The sequence below is a fragment of the Ambystoma mexicanum genome, chromosome 11 (genome assembly GCF_040938575.1).
Source record: "Ambystoma mexicanum isolate Mex_15411 chromosome 11, UKY_AmexF1_1, whole genome shotgun sequence".
Lineage (NCBI taxonomy): Eukaryota > Metazoa > Chordata > Amphibia > Caudata > Ambystomatidae > Ambystoma > Ambystoma mexicanum.
This window is the reverse complement of record NC_090934.1, coordinates 1,060,039,172-1,060,062,121: the sequence shown is the minus strand read 5'-3', so window position 1 is coordinate 1,060,062,121 and position 22,950 is coordinate 1,060,039,172. Positions and strand designations below refer to the sequence as shown.

The 22,950-nt window shown below is 44.1% G+C and overlaps 1 protein-coding gene across 1 annotated transcript in view; it reads right to left on the bottom strand.

Moving 5' to 3' along the window:
- Window positions 1-22,950, bottom strand: part of RHCG (Rh family C glycoprotein) — a 265,077-nt gene that overhangs the window by 5,657 nt on the left and 236,470 nt on the right. Inside the window, exon 10 of the mRNA XM_069624306.1 lies at window positions 3,155-3,239. Coding sequence (XP_069480407.1) covers window positions 3,162-3,239 — 78 coding nt within the window. The 3' untranslated portion in view covers window positions 3,155-3,161. The remainder of the gene's footprint in view (window positions 1-3,154; window positions 3,240-22,950) is intronic.

Sequence of the window (22,950 nt, the reverse complement as noted above, 5' to 3'; positions counted from 1 at the left end):
AATGCATGCATGCTTTAAATGTTTGGACAAAGTTGTGTGTGAATAAACCGGCCCCTGATTATTTTGTGTGCGCCTCTAGGTTGCACTTCGTGAGCTACTCGCTATTATCGCAAGGTGTCAGCCACTGCGGAAGAGCACATTTTTGGAATGATGCATCAAATGGAGACGGGCTACTCCCTATTCTCGGGAGGATAGCTCATGGGCAACGTGCTCGCCTTGGAAGCAAGACGACACGGAGCAACACAGGTTCGATCCCCGGGTCCGCGCTTAGAAAACTCTGTGTATTAAGCGCGTTATAAATAACCTATGTTATGATATCATATTCATGAGGACGTGTTGATTTCACTAAAGGCTCCTCAGCCAGAATCCACAGATCAATAGATCACACTCCGACGAAGGACAGATAATAAAGTCAACGCCAAGATATTGAAGCCCTGAAGAAGCGCAAGTTAAATCTCAGTGGATGAGCCATGGCTAATGCTGTCATTCTTATGCTTTATCAGAGGATTTGGTGTCGCATAAAATCAGCTTTTGATTTTCGTTCCACGGAACTAAAGCTTATTCAAAGTGCTCGACAGAGCAGTCATTTATCAGGAGGTCATTTGCGCTCCGTTCCTCTACCGTTGCGTCTTACGTTTCGCTCATTAGTCGTCTCATTTTCATTTGGGGTGAAGCTGTATTTTTTCGTCCTCCACAGTCCAAGAGTGAGGGTGTTTCGACTGGAATTACGATATACTAATTGTGGATGCTGGCTAACAGAAGAACAAGGTGCAAGGGAACCCTAATATATTTAAGCCAATGTGTCTGCAAGGATTGGGTGCTAGCATGAAAGATGCCCCTTGAGTTTTATTGATACAATACTCTTTGTTTATATAAATGTGGATTGTCTGACCTGATGAAGGCCCGTCTGTTTTCAAGTTAGGCCCAGTGGCAGTAACTGTGACTCTCTGGTTGAAACATGATGTGTCTGAATTATATTTTGTTAACTCATGCGTGATGGCTTGCACTGGTAAGACAAAGCAAGACCACTTACCCACTGTACACCAGACTTCACATCATGCCTTATCACAGCACACAAGCATCAAGCTGCAAGACATTTTTTAATAACATAGTCCATAGAATACAAAACACGGGCACGGTCTCTCTGCCTTCTTACTAGCCGTTGGAATAGGCCATCAGGCCCACATCACTCGACTGCCTTAATTTTTTGAAGAAGATTATGTGCTGCACCACTACTAACCCACACATTGTACCTGATTCACACAAGAGTTATATAATGGCGCAATCCCGTATGGAAACACGCTGTGAATCAGGTCCATTATGTTTCTCATGTGTGATATGCATAATTCTTACTGTCTGTTACCAAACATGTACCAGCGCCGTGTTGTCTGGGAGCTGTCAACAAATAAATAAATTAAAAAATATGTTTTCGCGGGCATTGCTTTTGTTTTTGAACACCAATAGTCTTGCAGAATAATCCAAAAAAGCTGTTAATATGCTCACCATTTGTGTGTGTTTAAAGAGGGGGTGTAGGGTGCACAGTTCAAATGTCATGCTTTGCAGGTCATGCCTAATCAGAAGTAGGACTATATAGTGGAGAAATGGCACCAATGAAAATGAACTAGAAAAGAACATTTGAGCAGGGCAAAGGAAATGTCCTCCCTACATTTAGAGTAGGTTATGAAGACTGTGCAAAAGCAGAGCGAGGGAGCTGTTTGTGCTCAATCCCAGTGTTTCCTTTCCCAGGCAAAGCGCTGATCGTGTTTCAATAATCAATATTTACAGCTCTGGCGTTCAGGGGGTGGTGGTTAAGAACATCTAAAATCTGACGAAAGAAGCTGCCCACCCAGTGATTAAATTGGGCGCAAAAACACTGTAGGAGAAATCATGTTTCTTCTCCCACTTTCCAGCACTTTATCACGCGTGACTACAATGTGTGAAGATAAATAGACTGGCCCTACAGAGCTATCACGTTTCCAGCATGCATGCCATTCGCAAGAACATCATCTAGTCCTGTTTTTTTCTTGGAATTCTGGGATTTGTAGTCCTAAATTTCAAATGGAAAAAACTAAACCAAAAGTATCAGAATTCCAAGAAGAAGAATAGAACTGGATGACTTTGCCAAGTAGAGCATCGGGAAACTTACGAGCTCTGGTTGTAGAGCGTGTTGGGAAGACTGATTAGTGGGAGCAAAATAATTTTGTGGTGGAGAAGAAAAAGATTGCAGGGCATGACTTTCCACTGCTCTTCAAGCTGTCGATTAATGATGACGTTTAATACTAAACAATCTCAGCCTCAAAAGGCCAACAGCGGGTAAATCTACCCAAGTCAGGAAACACACCATGGGCCAGATTACAGAAGCTTTGCACCAGTGCAAGTAAAACGTTTGCATGGTATTAGCACTAGGGCAAAGTTTGCCCTAGTTTTAAAAACATTGGGACATATTAAAAAACCATTGCAGCTCGACAAGTGCAGTTTGGCATATTAATAGCACCAGGGCAAAAATTGCCCTAGTGCAAAAAAGATGCATTTTCACGACATTTTTGCACCAGGGCAAAGTTTGCCCTGAACAAAAAATGCATCAAAAATGTATATTTTTAGCACTAGGGCAATTTTAGCCCTGGTGCTTTTAATATGCCAAACTACACTTGTCGAGGTGCAATGTTTTTTTTATGCATCCCAGTGTTTTCAAAAATAGGGCAAACTTTGCCCTAGTGCTAATACCGTTCAAACTTTGCCCTTGCACCAGTGCAACATTTCTGTAATCTGGCCCCATGTGCTCGGACTTTGAAAAGAAATTAAATGTTATCTTGTTGGGGGAGTAGCGAAAGGCCAGTTGTTACATGACAACAGAGGCGTTGCTAGGGGGGGCTAAGGCCGATATAGCCCCTGGTCTTTTGGTTGTAGCCCCAGATAGAATCTCAGGAGCTACAACCAAAATGCTAGCTAGCCCCCAGTCCCGACAGTTCCGACATTGGCGTAGCCCTGGATCCTTGCCAGACCTAGCAACACCCCTGCGCCCGGATCCTTGCCAGACCTAGAAACACCCCTGCATGACAAAGCAAGATCCCTAACCCACTGGACACCAGACTAGACGTCATGCCTTGTCGGAGCGTGTATAACCTTCGGGTGAGGGACACGCTTAGCCACTTGCCTTGTTTTTACACGGAGTCCACTTGTTTGGGTACGTGGACCGCGTAGGGTTTCAATGCCGAGTCGTCACATTCTTCATATGGTACCTGCATGAAGGAAAGAAAAAAAGAGAGGGAAACTTATGAACTGACGGAGACACAGGAGGGAGGAGACTTTACAGCGAAAACGAAAGCGGTCCACTGCCTGCAGAATTGAAAAGGGGTGGTGGCCGACATGGAAGCTATGCATGTTTTTTTTCTTCAAGGAATCACAAGTATATTTTAGTTAGCCTGCGCCTGCCACCTTGCGGCCATAAATAATATTACATATTTGAGTCAACGTTTCTTCCCTGCAACGTGACACCACGTGGACTACCTAGTCTTGGGATGTATAGTTGCTTTCAAACATTAATATTTCTCTCCCCATTTTTACCCGTATCATCGATCTCCCATCTCGTCGGCAGCGGGTTAAGTGTTGTGACTAGTCCACCTGAGTATAACATATTGTGCACATGTTACACCTAAATCCACGTGCCTATCTCGAATCGAGTACATGTCCTGAAGTTGGGGTACCATTGTACCTTAAAGTGACGAAAATGAAAACTATGACAATCTCGTATCTTACAATACATCTTTTCTCAGCCACCATCATCCCGCACCCATTGTGTACCCCTTCAATAGTTGAGTTACAACCTCTTTTGATATCTCTTGCTTGTATACGTTCTCTCTACGTCACCCCAAAGAGCTGCATCCTTGAGGGACACACCATGCTCTGCCAAGTGGCAAAATGCATTGAATGTTTCAACCTGTGCACTAGTCATAGGAGCCTGTCGCTGTATGGTATCACTGTCTATCAAGCATAAAAGAAGCTCTGTAACATCACATGGGGTCTGGGAGTGTTGGTGGAATCGTCTCTGATGCTACGGAATGCCTTAGTAAGTCATGCCCGGATTGCTTACTGGTAATCTTCACTACTCCTAGTCCTACTCTTCCTCGTCCCAGTAAATAAGACATGAAGGTAATGAGGAGCAGGAAGTATTGGGATGTCGTAGCAGATTGGCATTTATATTGCTCTCACTCTGGTGTCAGAACTGGGCTGATATTCGTTTTCTAGCTGGAAAGATAACAGAATATACTCTCTGCCCTGTCCTTATATCTTTAGGGAACTGTATGCATCTTACTCACAAAAGGACTTCCAGGCTCACCTACAAGCATAAACTACAACGACACCTATCATATAATGTTGACATTTCACGACGTATTCTCCTTAAAGCTACGCCAAGGTTCCATAACTAAAACATGGAATCGTTTTGAGCAGCAGCCCACTTTTAATGGCAGAACACTGTGATAAGAAAGTTGAACATAACAAAGGGAGGCCTGTTTAACTGACAAGGGCCTGATTGACAGAAGTGTTTTTCAATGGGAAAATCCCTTTGAAAAATGCTTTGTAAATCAGGCCCTAAGGGCTCTTGGGAAAACTGTGCAAACCATAACCAGCAAACCCCTGTCATATGTATGTACCAAGCTTTAGAGACAATAGACACCTTGTTACAGATGTCTAAACATGTTTATTAACCTCACCTTTTCCGTAACCAATCAAGGGCATTAGCATATGATTGCATCACTCTTTATAATCTAATTTGATCATAAAATTGGATATCACAATCTTACGCAAACACTATTACACGGCCACTGCCGTTAGGTTGCTGTTTCCATAGGAAGAGTACTTTCTGGGCGGCTTATAACTCCGCTCCCCCTGGACGAACCCTCACCAAACTTTGCGAAAAAAAGTATATGACCCACTCTGAATGTATCTGCAAAGTTTGGTGAGGTTTGGTCCAGAGGGGGCAAATTTATAGGGGGGGGTACCAACATTAATTTTTTTCCCATACACATAATGGGAAAAAACTTTGCTCACGCCTACAATCCAAACCGCTGGACGGATTTTCACCAAATTCACGGCAGGAGCGGCGGCTTGGTCCCGAAAGCATGCTTTTGTTAATTGGGCGTAAATCCGTCCAGTAGTTTTTTTTTTTAAATCACCAAAACATAAAGCAAAAAAATTAGTGATATCTATGTCTGCTCCGCGGACACACTTCCCTGTTCACTCCGCGGACAGGACACCGATTAGCTAATTGACTTGCGTCATGTCCGCGGACACCCAACGTATTTGCTGATTGGTTGGTGTGAAGCATGCGGTGCGTCAGATTTTTGGAAACGCCTGCCATCTTGAGACATCGGCCGGTGTCCACGGACATCGCGGTAAAAACATATTAAAAAACATAACATTGCACTTGTCAAACTTATCAAATAATCTCTGGGGAGGTGAGGGGTGATGAGGATGGGATGGAATATGGCTGCAAGAAGCAAAAAAAACGGTGGTTTTTACCGCGAAAGCCTGCGAACAGTTCGGATGTTCGCGAACAATCCTGAAAAGTTTGCGAACACCTCAGCCTTACAGGGTTGGTGAAATGCAGTTCTTGGATGGCTTATAACTTTGGCGCCACTTAATGGAACTGCATGAAATGTTGCATGTATATTCCTGGGTTGATTCTGAGTGAGTATGCAAAGTTTGGTGGGATTCTGTCATGAGGGGGGAAAATTAGAGGGGCGGTCCCAAAATAATGTAAAAGGCTTATAAATGAGTGCCATTTGATGAATCCTCACTTAATTTGGGAAACTGATAATACATTTAGATAGGAATGTTTTTCCGAAGTTTGGTAGGATTTTGTGAAGAGGGGGCAAAATTAGAGGGGGGGTCCCAAAATAATGTAAAGGCTTATAAATGAGGTGCCATTTGACGAATCTACACTTCATTTGGCAAACTGATAAAAGATCAGAATATACATGTTTTTGCGAAGTTTGGTGGGATTCTGTCAAGAGGTAGCAAAATTAGAGTGGGGGTCCCAAAATATTGAAAGGCTTATAAATGTGGTGCCATTTGACAAATCTACACCAAGGTTTGCAAAAAGATTATAGATCTAGATTTAGATGTTTTCGTAAAGTCTGAATGGATTTTATCAAGTGGGGGCTAGGTTATATGACGATTGTATGTGCATACATTTGACACTTTTGAAAAAATAAAACATGGGTGGATTTCCAGCAAACTTGCGTAAGGAGCATTGCCAAGGACCTACAAGCATGGTTTTGGAAATGTGCCAGTGTTTTATTATTTGACAAGTGTCATAATGTAGCTACAAAAAAATAGTGGTATACCTTTAGTGACTGAGGGGTAGCCTGTGGCCATGGGCAGTGGCCAGATGGTCCGGGTCATGGAATAAGGTCATGATCCAGACAGCCTGGCTACTGGCCATGACCACAAGGGACAAAACATAGGATTAAAGTGGCCATGTCCACCTGGGTCTGGCTTTGTGGTAAAGTTATTCGAAATTAGGATAGATTTGAAAGGGAAGAAAAATGTGCTTGTGGTAATATGGTCACAGGGTTCTCTTTTTGCCTTCTGCAGGCTGCTATGGAAAGCGAAGAGGGGCCCTGTATGGAACCCTCACCTTCCCTTTCCATGGTGGCCATCCTGGAAAAGGAATTTCCTTCCTACACCTGGACGCCGCAGGCCTCCCGGTGTTGGAAGAAAAAGCCTATTTTTTAGCACCCTAGGTTCCCTCTTTGGGAACCTAGGGTTCTAATGGCCTTCACCCCCCATTTCATAGGCTGGAATGAGGGGATAATGGTCCAAAGACCTCGTTATCCACCCTGGCTTTGCTTGGGCTGATAACTTGGGCTGCTGGGTCGGTATCCACCGTTCCAGTCCCTGGAACAGAGGATGAAGGCCACAATATTCCCATTAGCATAGCACACAATGCAAATGGAAATGTTGGAAAATCTTATTGAGTCTATGTACTTTACTGAGAAATATAAAGTAGATGGAGTGTATACATTTTTTTTTTAGTTCTATTTTTTAACTGTGAAAAGTGGTTCCTACAGGAATATGTCGTTTGTTGTTTTTGGATGTATTTTTTTTTTGGACGGAGAGCTGAGAATGAAAGGTGGGGAGGGAAATGAGGGGAGAGCAAGCAAATACTAATATGGAGGGGCAGGTGGACAAGGGAAAATGTTGCGTGTGTGTTATTTCTAAGTTAGGGGGCAGTGTTTCTCATGCTCCTTGATTACAGCAGTGGTGGTGGCTCTTGGGGAGGAGGGATGGCATTAGCTGATGCCTTTTTAAGATAAATAGCAGTTTTGCTAAAAGTATGTACTGTGTACTAGCTTGTTAATGGATAGTGAGAAGTTGGAAGTTCCTAGATCAGTAGAAAATGCAGTTCCGAACTGTCCGCCAAGCAGAGATCTTATCATGAAGTGCGGACGGGTTCTCCGACACGTCATCATGCCGCGCCAGCGTATGGTCATGTGGCACTGTCCCGAAGGTCCGCTATGAAGTCAGATGTTCGTAGATGTCTACGGATGCAAAACTAGTTGAAATAGTTGCAAGAAGTGTATAGAAGTGTTAAAAATTATTCCAGATGGTGTGAAATGGCAGAGTTTTAAGGTGAAACTTTGGAAATTGGACGCAAACATTGCTATATTGGGTACGTATGATATTAGTAAGTTGCAGGAAAATAGCATGCACTGGTAAAAACTTATGAAAATCAATGAAAAAACTTTGTTAAATGGACGTTATGGTTAAGTTGGACTAATAAAAACCTATGAAATTCAAAGAAAAAACTTTGTTAAAGGGACGTTATGGTTATGTTGGACTAATAAAAACCTATGAAATTCAAAGAAAAAACCTTGTTAAACGGACGTTATGGTTCCAAGTAAAACCAAAAACCCCCTGAAATTCACCAGTTATGGTAAGCTAAGCAACCATAACTCGCGCCACCACCGTGCACTGCTAAGACTAACACCCAGGACATCAAAGATGACATCACAAATGTCATTGATGACATCACTGATGACATCACACATGAAATACATTTTGATGAAAAGTCTCTACAAGGAGTTGTGTTTATATTGTTGGTAACAAGATGTCAGGGTATTTGGGAGACCTATCATGAACTACTTAATCTATTAAAGAATGTACTCATCTAATATCATGCATTGGAGAGTTGTTGTTAATACAGAAACCTAGTCATATATAAACATAGGCAATGGCTGTAGCATGCACCATAGAAGCACACTATTTATAATATAGTAATTTTGGATAGTACAATAATGAATGCTCCCTTATCAGAGTTTTGAGTAATGTTAAACATGTAATGACTAGCTAACAATTCAAGACTTACAGCACTTGTCTGGTACAAACAATACATATGAAGCACCACAATGCATACAAATCAGAGGCACATACAGGGAACCTAAAGTAAGGAAGAAAGAAACTGCATCATCAGAAAATATTAATGACATTAAAGTTTATCTTCATGTATACAAATGAATTGTGTGTTTGAGGACTGCTCATTTCCCCATGTATGTGCACCATGAGCTGAGACCAAACCCTAAGGAAAGTACTTAAAAAACATATCACAAGGTTAACATCTAGATATATAGCACCTTTTTAAATTTCATTATTCTGACTGCCAGTGAACAAAACCACCTGGCCTATGTATGTCAAGGAACAAAAACAAGTGGCCCAGATATGTGATGTCATCAGTGATGTCCTCAATGACATTTGTGATGTCATCTTTGATGTCCTGGGTGTAAGTCTTAGCAGTGCACGGTGGTGGCGCGAGTTATGGTTGCTTAGCTTACCATAACTGGCGAATTTCAGGGGGTTTTCGGTTTTACTTGGAACCATAACGTCCGTTTAATGAAGTTTTTTCTGTGAATATCTATATATATATATATACAAGTAATCACATACATATTATATCCTAAATTAAACATGTCATAAAAGTAATTTTTTTTGGGTAGTACATAATTTATATATCAGCACTTTGATGCACCAAGCTACCAGTAACTATTATCAAGGGGATTGCTTCTTCCTCGTTTTCGACATGTTTCAGTCATCTTTAATCATGACCTGCTTCAGGGGAATATAGTATTGATCAAAGTGTTGATCTCCTACATTACTGTCTCGTACACTATATCCTGGGTACATTACATTTGGAGCTCAGAAGGAACCCTATTGTTTGTTAATGCAGCGCATTCCTGGACTTGCTCACAATAACATGTGCACACATTCATAAAAGCTCACTCAGACAACCCCTTAATTGCACATATTGGCGTAGCTGACCTCCTTCCTCTTGGACCAACACTACCAGGTCCAATTTGGGTCCTTTCTCTCCACCACCTCTCTCTCCATTTGTGGTGTTCCCCAGAGCTCTGACCTGTCACCCTGGCTCTATGGAATTGCGTGCACTGCATTTGGGGGTGAAGTAGCAGGACTTTTTTTCGTGGCTCGCCCGCCCACTCTTGCACTATTTGATACTCTCCTGTTACCAGCCGGGCACTGCAATAAACCAGCAGCATTGCAAGTCATTTGGTCTTTTGTTTAATTAATCCACAGTACCTTAGTTCACAGGACAATCCTCGACCTGCTATGGCCGTAAAGACCGGGCAATAATCTGATTTCCTGTCAGACTACATAATGAAACAACAAACTCGCTTCACACGGCGTATATATCCTCTTGTCACGGCCTGCAACATCAATTCAAAGGCTTCCGTGTAGGCCCAAGAGAAACATGAGCACACACGCAACATTATAGTAAGTCCCTTTTTCTCGAATGGATGTCGGAACACCAGGGACACAAAGCGATGGTTTCACCACTCTGTGGCTGGCTGTGTAGCTCGACAGAGCTCATACAACACCCCGGCCCCCCCTTGGCATGGCCCCCCCACACCACAGGGGCAGCGGAGGCCTCCGCTATGCCTCTGCTCAGAGGTATTCAACCTTTTCTCACTGTCTCCAGAGCTCTGGTGGTTCTCACCAGGATAGCCTACTGCAACCGCCTCTTTCTCCGTCTGCCTAACTCCACTCTTCGCCCCCTTCAACTAATCCAGAACAGGACTGCAAGACGTATCCTGGCCCTCAAGCCCAGGAACTGCATCTCTCCAGCCCTGAAATCTCTGCACTGGCTCCCGGTAGTTGCAAGGATCAAGTTCAAGACTCGTTGCATCATCCGCAGGGCTGTCTGTGGACAGATCAACAATATATCCAACTCTCTCTGCCTAAGTACCTTCCTTTTAGAGCCCTTTGCCCTGCTACCTCAAACTCTCTGAGGGTCAGATGTTTCTCCAAGCTGAGAGAGGGGGGTAGATTTCTCTTCTCTGCAGGTGCCTCACTCTGGAACAGCCTCCTTGCCCCACTCAAACATGAGCCAGACCACCTGAAGTTCCGGAAGCTGCTCAAGGCCTTCCTTTTCTCGTCTGCCTTCTCTCTCCCTCTTGCTAAACTGCTGTCCTGTCTGCCTATCCTGACTGGCTGCCGGGTACCCTCAGAGTTTCACAAGGTACCAGGCCCCTCCATGGCCAGTCTCCCTGCACTGCCTCCGGGCCTACTGCACACTAGCTGTAACTTCTTCCGCCCCCTGCCCTGGCTGCACTTACTCAGAGCCTTGGTGTGCTGACTGCACTATCCGCTGCCCTCCCCCCTCTCTTTTCCCCGTACACTTTTGTTGTGGCACTTGCACGATCCAAATGACACAAGGCCTTGTAGGATCGTTTGTCCGGTCTTCCCACTGTCCCACCCTTCCTTGTCTTGTGACGTCTAGAAACTCTTGTGTACCGGCACGTTATAAATACCAAAGCATATCATATATATATATATATATATATATACATAAACACATTCATGTGCAATCACATTTATGTACCTGTATTTCGATACACCCCTTCATTCATGTAGACATACAAACGTACCGTACATACATGACTACCACATTTACATGCTCACACCCTACTGGCGCTGCATAAATTAAAGAGCCGTATGGACTGCCTCTTGCCACCTGTGAGTCCACTGATTGACAGGAGAGGATTTCTCTCCTGGCAATCAGCATGCTGCTGCCGCACGCTGTTTGCACAGTACTGAGAGGCAGTGAGGCAGACTTCATATGCCTCTTCGGAAACTCAATATTGCTGTCTACCTTTTTGGCACAGAGCCTTCTGGGCTGCATATTGCATGAGAAAGAAATGCATGGTGAGGTGCACGCCCATGCTCAGGGGCAGACAGCAGAGTCACCCATGCAACAAAGTGCAGTGTTGCCTAGCACTGCGCTTTGTGTGAAGACGCATATGTTTAGATTAACATTCTAAAGGTACCATCTTTCACCTGATACAGGCTTTATCACGTCAAAGATGTACATTTAGAATTTGAATCTTAAAATACGCAGCTTTAACTAAAGCATGGGGGAAGGCACCCTTCTGCACTCATGGACAAGATGCCGCTGTAACAGTGTTTGGTAGCCAGCGGCAATCGTTCAGTTTAGATATCCTGAGTCTTCCTGGGCATGGCTGGAAACTGGCCTGAGGTCTTTCTTCTGTGTTTACTAGTATTCAGAAAATCACTGCCATCATAGAATATTTTGCCCAAGTTACACTGGCAAAACATTTCTCTATTTATATGTTGCTATTTAGAAAGTCCACACCTTATCCACCACATCTTGTCCAGAATAGATTACGCCAATAGCCTGTACCTGGGTATGTCTGAACGACTTCTAAAGAAAACATAATGCATACAAAATGCGGTGGTCAGATTGCTCCTCAAACAACCCTGAAGAGAACACATCACACCATCGCTAAATACCAATAAAACAGCAAAACAAATTCAAATCAATGTGCATCACGCACAGAGCAATCTACAACCAAGGTGCAGAGTTCCTGAAAGACAGATTAAGCCTACATCACCCAGCAAGGACACTCAGATCAAGCAATGACATCCGCTTAGAACCAAAAACCTCCAACAAAAGAAAACTTAGAGGATCTTCTTTCTCTCACCTTGCACCAAAAACTTGGAACGACCTACCAAAGAACATACGCAAAACAAGAAATCACCTACTATTCAGAAAACCCCTCAAATCCTGGCTCTTCACTGCATAACTATAAGAATGGCCACAGGGGCAGATACATTGCTGAAACAATGACGAGTCAAGAAACCGATCCTGGATCCAAAAAAACAATCTGCTACAAACAGAATCGAAGGAAGACATTCTACGACATACCAAACTTACCAACTGAGAGTTAGTTACGACAGGACGAAACTAAAGATTGAATACGCAGCTACACCAGGATGGAAGGACAAGGATAATTTATCAATAGCCCCCTGGCCTCCAATTACACACAAGCACCTACAGACCACCGATGGAATAGATAGCAAGGGAGTAGGGGACTGTTAATCTACAACACCAGTACCAGAGTGGGGGGGATTAGACACACCCCATCCGATTACACTGAGTTGAATACAACACAGCCGGGAACGCGTAAATCACAACAATTAGATGAGCAAGGAAAGGAAAGTGGCAATTAAGCTTACCTAAAGGAATGCTAGATAAATATTACAAGATCTACAATGACTAGGAAATGTAACCTACTAACTCAAGCTTCAATCTCAGCATACCTAACTCACCCCACAATCCACACAACCATTTGTCGCCCAGCAAACCGCACGCACTTCACCACACTGCCATAACAACAAACAAACAACACATAAACCGCACCAACAGCACACAAGGTCTCGCATCGGTCCGATACTTACACCAATGCTCAGCGCACGGTGAAAACTGAACTGAAGCCACCAACAGCACATCAGTTCTCTGACTTTCCTACTCCCTCTTCACCTGACTAACCTACCCCACCTGCCTCTTGGTTTGCAGCTCTGCCTGATTGCCTGGGGACCAACTCCGTTGGTGATGGTGCGCAGTATAAATACCTTTAACATTTAACATTATCCATAGAGCCTAGCCTCCGCTACGTGTGTCCCCTGTATCAGAGCTATTGAAATCACCCATTCGTTCTTCTTGTGTATCGTATAACCTTTTCTAACTTCTCTAAAACCACCGCTCATGCATAAAAGTCGGTTGATGGACAGTGACTAAATATTAAAAATTTGGCACAAGAGGTGAAGCCGCATTGCACACATACATGTAGGAAGGTTAAACTAGGCCCACAAAATCACCATTTAACGAAGCTCTATGGGAATTCCGAGTATTTTTGACTACATCATGAAGCTGGTTCCTCGTGCCACCACGCATTATGTTTTTTTGGATGTATAGTGATGCCAGTAGACTAGGGCTTGGTGCAGTAGATTTCTGTCATTATTTACTCTGCAGCATTGGGTAGAGGTCCAGAACTCATGTCACCAACTGCAGGGCTCAAGTCGAGGGGGCACGTGGGGGGACAGAGTCCACCCACTTCATTCAGAGGGTGGACTCAGTCCCTCCCACCTAAAAGAGAAACATTGCATGCCCTCTTTGAATTAATGAATTAAAGCTGACCTCAGGAATCAAACAAAAGTCATCAAGTTTATAGGCAGGACACTTCACCACTGCACTATATACCTTGATGAAACATAACAAACAACTAAAGGGGAAATATCCACATTCGGTACTGCAAGTCCCAGGGAAAACATTTGTATTGGTTCTTGGAGTTTAAAACATGCACACCTTTTAATGTTTTCAAAAACACTGTTAGAAAAAAAATCCTTTCTTGGTTTTGTGTGTGTGTTGAATTTATGAAAGGCAAATGCCATTCGTCCTGTTCAATTTGAGTGGTTATGCAAAGCCAATTTAATGAAATGTGCATATTTCACCATGATATGCTAATTTCTGGCGACGTCACATCCCATAGCGTTTGTTGATGAGCCCTCACGCGCGACCATCCAATGCACGATTTGCAAGAAAAGCCACTCGCGTGAGGATGCCACACACCACAGGATGTCTAGTTGCCCAGTGTGAGTTGCAACCAGTTCAATCGCTATTTTATTTTTTGGTTGCATTATGGTACTTAAAGCTTTCAGTTTTAAAATGCATGATGAAATGGGGAAAAGAGGGCCAGGTACTCTATGCATACGTGGTATTGTACTACCGGTGACCTCCGTTTTTAAATCGGGAAATCGATGAGAGCTAGGCACCGTTTAAAGAAATGTGTTTTATTTTCTTATCATTATTCGATTCTCGTTAAAGTTCATTAAAAAGTATTTGCTGCCACCTTGTGGCCGAAACATAATCTGGCATGCAAACGCTAACTGGAACATGCGCATTTAAGCCTGTCTCTGGTGTCCATGAACACATTTTTATGCTAAACAAAATGTACATTTGCAGTGTAGCAAAAAAAATATCAGTTGAGAAAAAGAACCTCTACAGGCAAGTCCAGTTAGGACCATGTCCAATCAGCCTCACTTGCACCAGAGGAAGGGGTCTTGTGACTAGTGCTGGCCTTAGCGGCAACAGCGCCCAAGGCACTTTTCCCAAATATTTGGCGCACCCCAACCTCCCTGCGTGCAGCTAGTTAATGAGGGGGGAGGAGGGGCGCAAATTTGTTTTAACTCCCCGCTCCAGCGCCTGAGCAGGGAGTTCATCACTGAAATCAGGCCCTCATGCCAATGCATGAGTGCCCTATTCTAATGAAAACCGCCTCGATCCCGCGTCGGAGCGGGGAGGTAATCATCTCAATAGGGTGCTGATGCTTATCGTTATTAAAAGTGGCCCCCTGCACGGGGGGCATTTAATAACAATAGGGCGCCTGCCGCGCATTCTCCCACTATGCCAGCTCGGGGGAGTAATTGAAAGACTCCCCCGAGCCTGGGTGGCTAATGGCGCCCCAGGGGCTAATGGCACCCCGGGCGATCGCCTGGTCCACCCTGCCCTAAGGCCGGCCCTGCTTTTGACCTGCTGGGCGGCAGAAGAGAAGCATGGGATGGGTGAATAGAGAACCTGCCTTCATCTTAAATTTACATCCACACCATTTGCTTTTTCCCTTCATAGATGTGTTTTTCCTTTTGGGAAACAGTTGGAGGCAGATGGAAGCTAATTCTGTTTTACAGCTGCCAACCCATCGAGACTTTTGCGTATACAAAGCACCAGCCATAGCTATTGCACAGTGGCGGAGCTGAGCGCACCTGTCAATGAGAGTTAGGGGTTTTTAACAGAATAAAAACCTATTGACAAGGAGCACAACATCCCTGATCACGAAAATTAATTTTGTGAACATTAAAAAAGTTCCCTACTAACAGCTAGGGAACAGGATTAAGGGTGAATGGGAGAGCTTAGGAAGCGGTGGTTACAGTGTTTATATCAACATTTTCTACATTGAATGCACACATATCCAATTTTTTGTTTAGAAAACCATTATAGTGAATGCATTCAGGGGTGCGGTAAAGGATTCAATATTTTGGGAGTCGCAGTGGGTTTTTAGGGGCTGGAAATGGGGGTTAAGGGCGCAGCACCCCCCACCCCCACCCCCAAAAAGTGCTTTCACTATAACATTTTTAATATAAAATATTCGAGATAGGTGCATTCAATATACTATATTTCTATATAAAGACATGTAACCGCTATAGGTGAGTATGTGGAATAAACATGAAGACGAAGGGCAGAGTGAATGAAAAAGAAATCGGGCACATGCGATTCGGACGACATGAATTTGACAGACTGTCATTGGATGTCTGCACCCCGGCTCTAAGGCCTTTCTGGGAACAAGTGGGGACAGGTGTGAAGGCGGCTGTGACTTTTCTGGAGCCGGGAGGGCACAGGCAGCCATTTCATAATGCACTCTAGCCGACGTCATGCTTGATCACTCGTGTTCAGGTTCTTATTATTTGACTACATTAATGCTCAGAAAGGCTTCCACATTTTTGCAAAATTTAGAAAACCTGGGGGTTAAGTGTAAATTCCCAACGGGATACTCCAGACGTGAACCCCTTCGTCACTGTGCCTAGAGAGGCTCAGCTTCACCCCGCTGATGAAGTCCAACAAGGCTGAAACACATGTCTGGGGTGGCTGATGGTACTCAGCGGAGAATTGCCTAGCATTTTAATGCTGGAGGGCACTTGTTGGTGGGTCCAGACTGATGTGCAAATGGATATTTCTCCTTTGTGAAAGGTACAGTGAGCTGATACTTCATTGTAGACCCTCTCCATACAGCAGGTTATTTGGCTGTTTTCATTCTCTCTATGAGGGGTTCACACATTTTTACATATGTCTCATTCATTTGGTCTGCCTTTTGCTCTGCACACCACTTCCCTCCAGCTTGGGCTTTTTGGTGTACCTGGGCACACATCGAGTCTCCTACACTAGCACCCTACCTCAACGACCGACAGCACCCGCCCACGTGCCTGACCTCTGGCTGCTTACTGGAGCCTAGCTAGCCCTCCCAAGTCCTAATGCTGGCAGAATGCACAAGCGCATCAAAACTAAACTCTTAGAACTTCCCATACCTGGACTTCGGTCCCCGAGGGCGTTCCAACAAAAAAGCACATTTAGGCCATACAAATGGAAAAAAGGCGCTATATAAATGACGACTACAATACAATACAATACTTATTTCTATTTTTAGAAATAAGTATTTTTACTTATTTTTACTTTACTCTATTTTTGTACTACTTGCAGGCCGTTTTGGATGCTCTATAAAATGAGAATTTTAGACTAACATAAACAGAACTGAAGCGTGATGAGGAGGTGGTGGTAGCAAGCAGAAGTGGCCAGCAAGATTATGAAAAGGGCAAATATATAGAAATATAAAATATAAAAACATGAATGCTGATTCATAAAACTGAGTTGCACATATAAAACTAAGGTCAGGAACATACCTCCTATACATATGAATGGGGACAACCACAACCCTTTGCCATGCAGATACTTTCGGTAGGGTGCAATCCATGACTTTGTGGTGCAATGAACCACCCTAGGCCCTCTTGGAGCTCATGTCCTGGAGAGATAATCAGCCCCCTTCCAGGTCCTGTTATGATGTTGCCAGCTCATGATAGGTTCCACATTGGTTCCCCAATGTTGCTCCAGATTCGACAAGAAATTACTTTGTACCCTTGATTCGAGACATGCCTGTTGGTCCTTTGCAGTTCCTTAATACACTCTAGTGCCACAGGCCACTGGGAGTTGACCAGGCTGTAATGGTCGGCACCTGGGTGTATTTGGAAGTAATTCAACATATAGTATGGCTTAAACCTTTGCACTCAAGAACCATCTAGAACAGTACTTATGGGTTTTCTGATATAACAACCAGCCCCCCAAACACCTCCAACCTTCAAAGATCTTTCACAAAATGTCCTTATCCTTTTCTTATATATTCTCAGCGGCAGTCCAAGTCCACCATTTTCCAACTCTAGCTCCACCGAACCCTTGAATCAGCTGAGGTCCATCCACTTTCAGCATATCAAGGAGAGCTTCTTGGTTCTTCTGGATTCAGCCATATCCAAAGCCCAAAGACCACTGGCTTCATCACAACTTGCTCTTAAAATGGTCCCCCATTCGCTGAAAACCTAACGCTGACGTAATCATACGTATAGCCCGGGGGCCAGATTTATCCCCACAATCCACTGAGGTTTGGTGCCAGCCTAAATACCGCACATGTACTCAGGGAATTGTCTCTGTGGCATGAGACCCTATAGTAATTAACCTCTGAAAAAAGAGCTGGGCACGATCCTTTTCTGTCTAACCATTAATAACTGCACTATTTGCAAAAAGAAGCATCGGTGCACTCGCCACTTCAATCGAGGGACATCAAATGCAAGTGCGCGTAGCTTGGCCAGCAGATCCTAATGGTAAAGGTTGAAATGGGTGGGGGGCATCACACAGTCCTGCAATACACTAGAGGTGTTACTAGGGGGGGCTGAGGGGGCTTTAGCTCCAGGTCTTTTGGTTGTAGCCCTGGATAGAAGCTCAGGGGCAACACCCAAAAGGCTAGCTAGCCCGAGTCCCGACAGTCCCGACATTAGCATAGCCCCGTATCTTTTTCCAGACCTAGCAATACCCCTGTCTTACACCATGCTCTATAGGGAGTTACTGGGTGCACCCGCTTCTCTTTCCAAATCTCACTGATGCAGAATTTTAGGGATAGAGATATTTGGTAGCACTGATAATGGACGGACTTGCAACTTGTACTAGGAGAACATAACAAGGCGATACATGATTTATCATGTCAAATGAAGAGCTGAGGCAAGCTAATTAGAATCCCCCCTTTTTGCGAGACACATACTTCTATGTCAATATATATATTTAACAAAATGCAATCTTCAGAGTTGCAGTTCCTTTTCTAAATCCTGTATGTGCCCGGCCTGCTATCCAAGTGCTTTCCAGCCACTCTTCCAGTCTATTCAAGAATAATTTCCCAGCTAACTTTGTAGGGCATGTGGTGGTGAAGATTTTTAAAGATTTGACCAATAACATAACATAACAGGTGTATCTGTAGAGCGCACGTTCACCCACAGAAGGGCATCTTGACGCTATTGACAGATAACAGATGTTTATTGTCACACAACTTAATGGTACTCATTTTATCGACCTCGGAAGGATGAAAGGCTGAGCGGAACAATAGTTGCTCTGTGCCACAGTCGATGTTCACTCCTGCTTTGCACCACTCCCTCGACACCCACAACTCAGCAAAAGTGCTAAAAGCAACAATTGGGACATGATCTGGAAAAGGCATTGCTGGGGGTGGCTGAGGGGGCTATAGCCCCGGGTCTTTTGGTTGTAGCCCCGGATAGAAGCCCAGGAGCTACAACCAAAGGGCTAGCTAGCTCTGAGTCCCAACAGTCTCTACATTAGTGTAGCCCCGACAGATCCCAGACCTAGCAACACCCATGTGATCTGGTATGATATGATATGGCATTTGAAGTGCGCCTATTCATAAGTGTTTCAAGGCGCGACAAGGCAAGGATGGGGGGAACAGAGGGAGAACAGAGACAACGATCTTACTAGGCCAGGTTACATTGAGATTGCGCAAGTGCAGGGGAGGGGGAGGGGAAAAGTGCCAGGGGAAAGGGGAGGAGACAGTGCTGTACATGGGATCAAAACAATAACAAGAAGTGCGGCCAGCAGGTGGCAGGTGTAAGGGTAAGTGCAGACAGCAGGTGTCCAAAAGTGCAGGTCGGGCGACTGGAGGGTTACAGATACAGACCCAAGTGCAAGGGTTGCCAGGAGGCAGTGCGGGTGTGCAACTGGGCGGGTAGGGACCTGGGCCCGAAATCAGAGGGTAGCCAGGTGACCAGTGCTTGCCCATTGTTCCAGGATACATGCACCTGCTGTACCTCCCTTAGGGTTCAAGTTTCTACCAGCAGTTTCTTAGTAGGTAATGCCACAGTTGTATACGGTTTCCATAGAAAAACATTAGCATCTATTTCTCGCTCAAAATGCTGTGTCCTCCTCCTGTGTCAATTGGGCAGAGGATTGTGACTTTCATAATCAACTGCTGTGCATCGCGGGAAGCAACAGAGCATTTTCCTCTGCCTCTCCTTGCAGCCAAAACAAAGATGAAACAGACCCAGCAAACCACAGCTTCCCTGTCACACTCGGGGCTGCGCTTCTAATAGTTTATCAAAGTGTGCTGGCAAGTGCTGCACTTCCTTTGACAGCGCACGAGCGCCACCTCATATACATTCCCGCATCTGCCACTCATGCAGGTGCCTGCCCTCGGAGGTGCGGGTTGATGGCGGTGAGGGAGCTGGGGGGTTGGCAGGAGTGCAGATAACCCATGTATATTCTATGCTGCACATACTCCCCTCCTTCCTCCTCTCTTCACCCACTGCAAGGCTAGCACATGGGACACACAACATTATATTAGTGTGCTTCCATGTTCAAATGTTTTCTTCACCTTGTATCATGTAATCCTACTTGTATACAGTGAGTGTCTTACAACAGTATACATTTTATTACAATAAAACAATTATTCAACACACACATTTTATTTTATATTTCATGCTTTAATTGTCTTTATTTTATTCTTCAAAGTTTCAGTATTGGTATCCTAATGTTCATATTACTAGTATCAACACGTGTTTCGAGCAACTTGGATCTTCTTCAAGGTGGTAAAATAGTTGTATCCTCTAGTATGTTTGTCTTTAAATCCTATTGGGACTGTTGATTAGTTTTGTCTCATTCCTTTCTTCTTCATCTTAAGTTTCTTGAGTATTACTACGAACTGTAATTACCTCAATTTTCTTAATTAACTATGGTATGTTTCAGTTACTCCTTTATTGATTGCTTTTCTGCTTCTTGATGTGCTTTCATAATACGATTATAGATCAAATAATTACGTTTTGTGGCATCTGGTATATTCATCCCTTCAGTTTCTGATGTAATATCTAGCACTTGTTTTTCAAATTTGTAATGTTTACATTTAGCATGTGTAATAATAATTTGAATTATTTTAAATGGGCTTTCATTAAGTGCATTCCCCACTCTAATACCAAATCTTTATCTTCCGTATTATTCTATTTGTATTTTGTATTTATTAAATGTATAGAGCGCTTTAATCCAAAGCACTTTAAATAGCAACAACAAGATTACATAGAGAAATTGGAAGCATAATTATAAACATGAGACAAACCTTCCTAAAACAACAAGAAGAACAATTTACCAAGGTCTACAACAGAGAATCAGAACAGAGGAAGAGTGAGAGGGAAGTAATGAGGTTAACAGGACGGGGAATGAAGAAGATGAGATTTCAAGAAAGAACGTAAGGAGGGGTACGAGGAAATGGAGTGGAAAGAGAGAGGTAGAGAATTCAAGTGTAGGGGGCAAGAAGAAGAAAGCATCGAAAACGAGAAGGGGCACAGCGAGCCGGGCGAACAGTGAGTACGAAGAGATCAGCAGATCGGAGGGGGCGAGAGGGAGAGTAGAATGAGAGGAGAGGGGCGAGATCGTAAAGAGATTTAAAGACCAGATAAAGGAAGTTAAATTGAAGTTGTGAGTGGAAGGGAAGCCAGCCAAGAACAGAGAGCTAGGAAAACATGGAATCATGAGGAGAGAGAAGACAAAGGGTGCGGATGGCAGAGTGACAGAGGGATTTAATACACACACGTAATCCTCTGGATAATCTTTCATTTTCAAATATTTATTTACAGTAGTAAATTCCCCAAATGTATTCATTTATTTCATAGATATCCTCACTAATTTGGTCATTTCTTTGGCTTAATGAAGTGCAGTAGCATATCGGTGCCCTTATAAGTGAGGTATCTGTGAATGCTTGTTTGAGTTAGAGGGTTTTGCTCTCTAGGTCTATCCGAGGTTTGGTTGCCCTAAGACAATCCCCGGCATTGAGGAGCAGCCTCAATGATTCTACTGCGCAGCTTCGGTAAACCCTGCAACCCTTGTCAGGTACATGATGAGGCCCAACAAGGCTGAAACACGTGTCTGCGGTTGCTGTTGGGACTCTTGCTCAAAGGAGGTTTGCCTGGCATTTCGGTGCTGGACTGCCCTTGTGGGAGGGACAAAGACTGATATGCAAATTGTTTTCCTCCATTGTGAAAAGTACAGTGAGCTGAAAGCGATGGCTGTGGACTCTCAAAGTGGGGGAAAAAAACACAGGACAGGTTATCATGCCATATTCTTTCTAGAGAGGGGAGCCTGCTACCTTTTTTGTACATCTTATGATGGTACCTGAGTGACCAAATTATAACAGAACATTATCCATCAGTAGCTTTAAACTAAGAGGTGTATTCCAGCCCGGGGTTGCGAGTTATATCATGAGTAACTCGAGCTTCACTCTCACTGATTATCCAACGACAATCAGAAGCCCTATGTAGAATACCTCCCCCTATGTGACGACTAACCAGCTATCATTCCATGCATACCCGCCCATTGTCCCGGCTGCATAAATAAAGATTTCAAAATTGCTTGTACTATGTTACCTCAGGCGTAGCATCAGAGTGGCACAGCCAATCTAATGACTCTACGGATATGACACGCCCGAATGTCCTCGGCTCACAATAATCCACCGGAATCATTAAGGCTACCCCCAAATTCTTTTGGGTTTTCCTTCTCTTCCTGACAATATATATCTGTAACTTACCATGGCATCCCCAAGAGAGTGGCCACCCATAGACTCTGGGGCCTGGATCAGGGCATCTTTGTCATCCCAATGATCCAGGCCCCTAATCCGAACTGCTTCATCCCACTTGTACACAATAGGTCTCCGGCTACTGCTACCAAGTCTTATATACCCGGGGTGTCGACTCCTTTTAACTGATCGTCCAGCAGCTAATCTAGCGGGGGAATAACGTCCAATCCTACCTTTCCTTCTAATCCTTCTCCTACAATCGGACACCCTGTCTCAACTTCTCTGCCAGTCCTCTCTCTTCAGACTGGTCCACTGGCACCATTTCTTTAAGACTAGTGGGTTGCGGGCCAATTAAAATCGGGGGTCAATTTCTATTCCTGAAAAAGAACTCCAAAAATACTGACAAGCAATCACTTTGTCTTGCTCTAGAGTGCGCATCAAATGTCGGCGTTGGGGTGCTTGGATGTTTACCAGTCTTAACCCATACTGGAGGCATAGGGAATGCAGGCATAGGTCAGCATTGCCTTCTCCTAAGGGCAAGGCTATTGGGGTGGGGCTAAAATCCCCAGACCACACCTTCCTGCCCCTTCATATCTCAAATACCGCCCATCTGTAGCATTACAGACCGACTTGTAATGAGGGTCTCAGTGGCTTTGTGAGCACAGTTTGAGGCAGAAGTTTAGGCCGGCGTCAGCATAAGGTCAAGTTGCACCGGTTGCAACTTATGCCTAAAAATGTCACTCTTTCTGAATTGGTGGCAACGTTTCAAGCCATCCTTCAATGTAACAGAAAAAAGGCTTCTTTTGGCTCTTCTCTAGTACTTTGAGGCAAGTGGTCAAATGTCCACACACTTTAAAAAATCAACTTTCAACATGCTGTCACTCGACCCAGAGCTTTCTGGGGTGTCTTGACCTCATGGCAG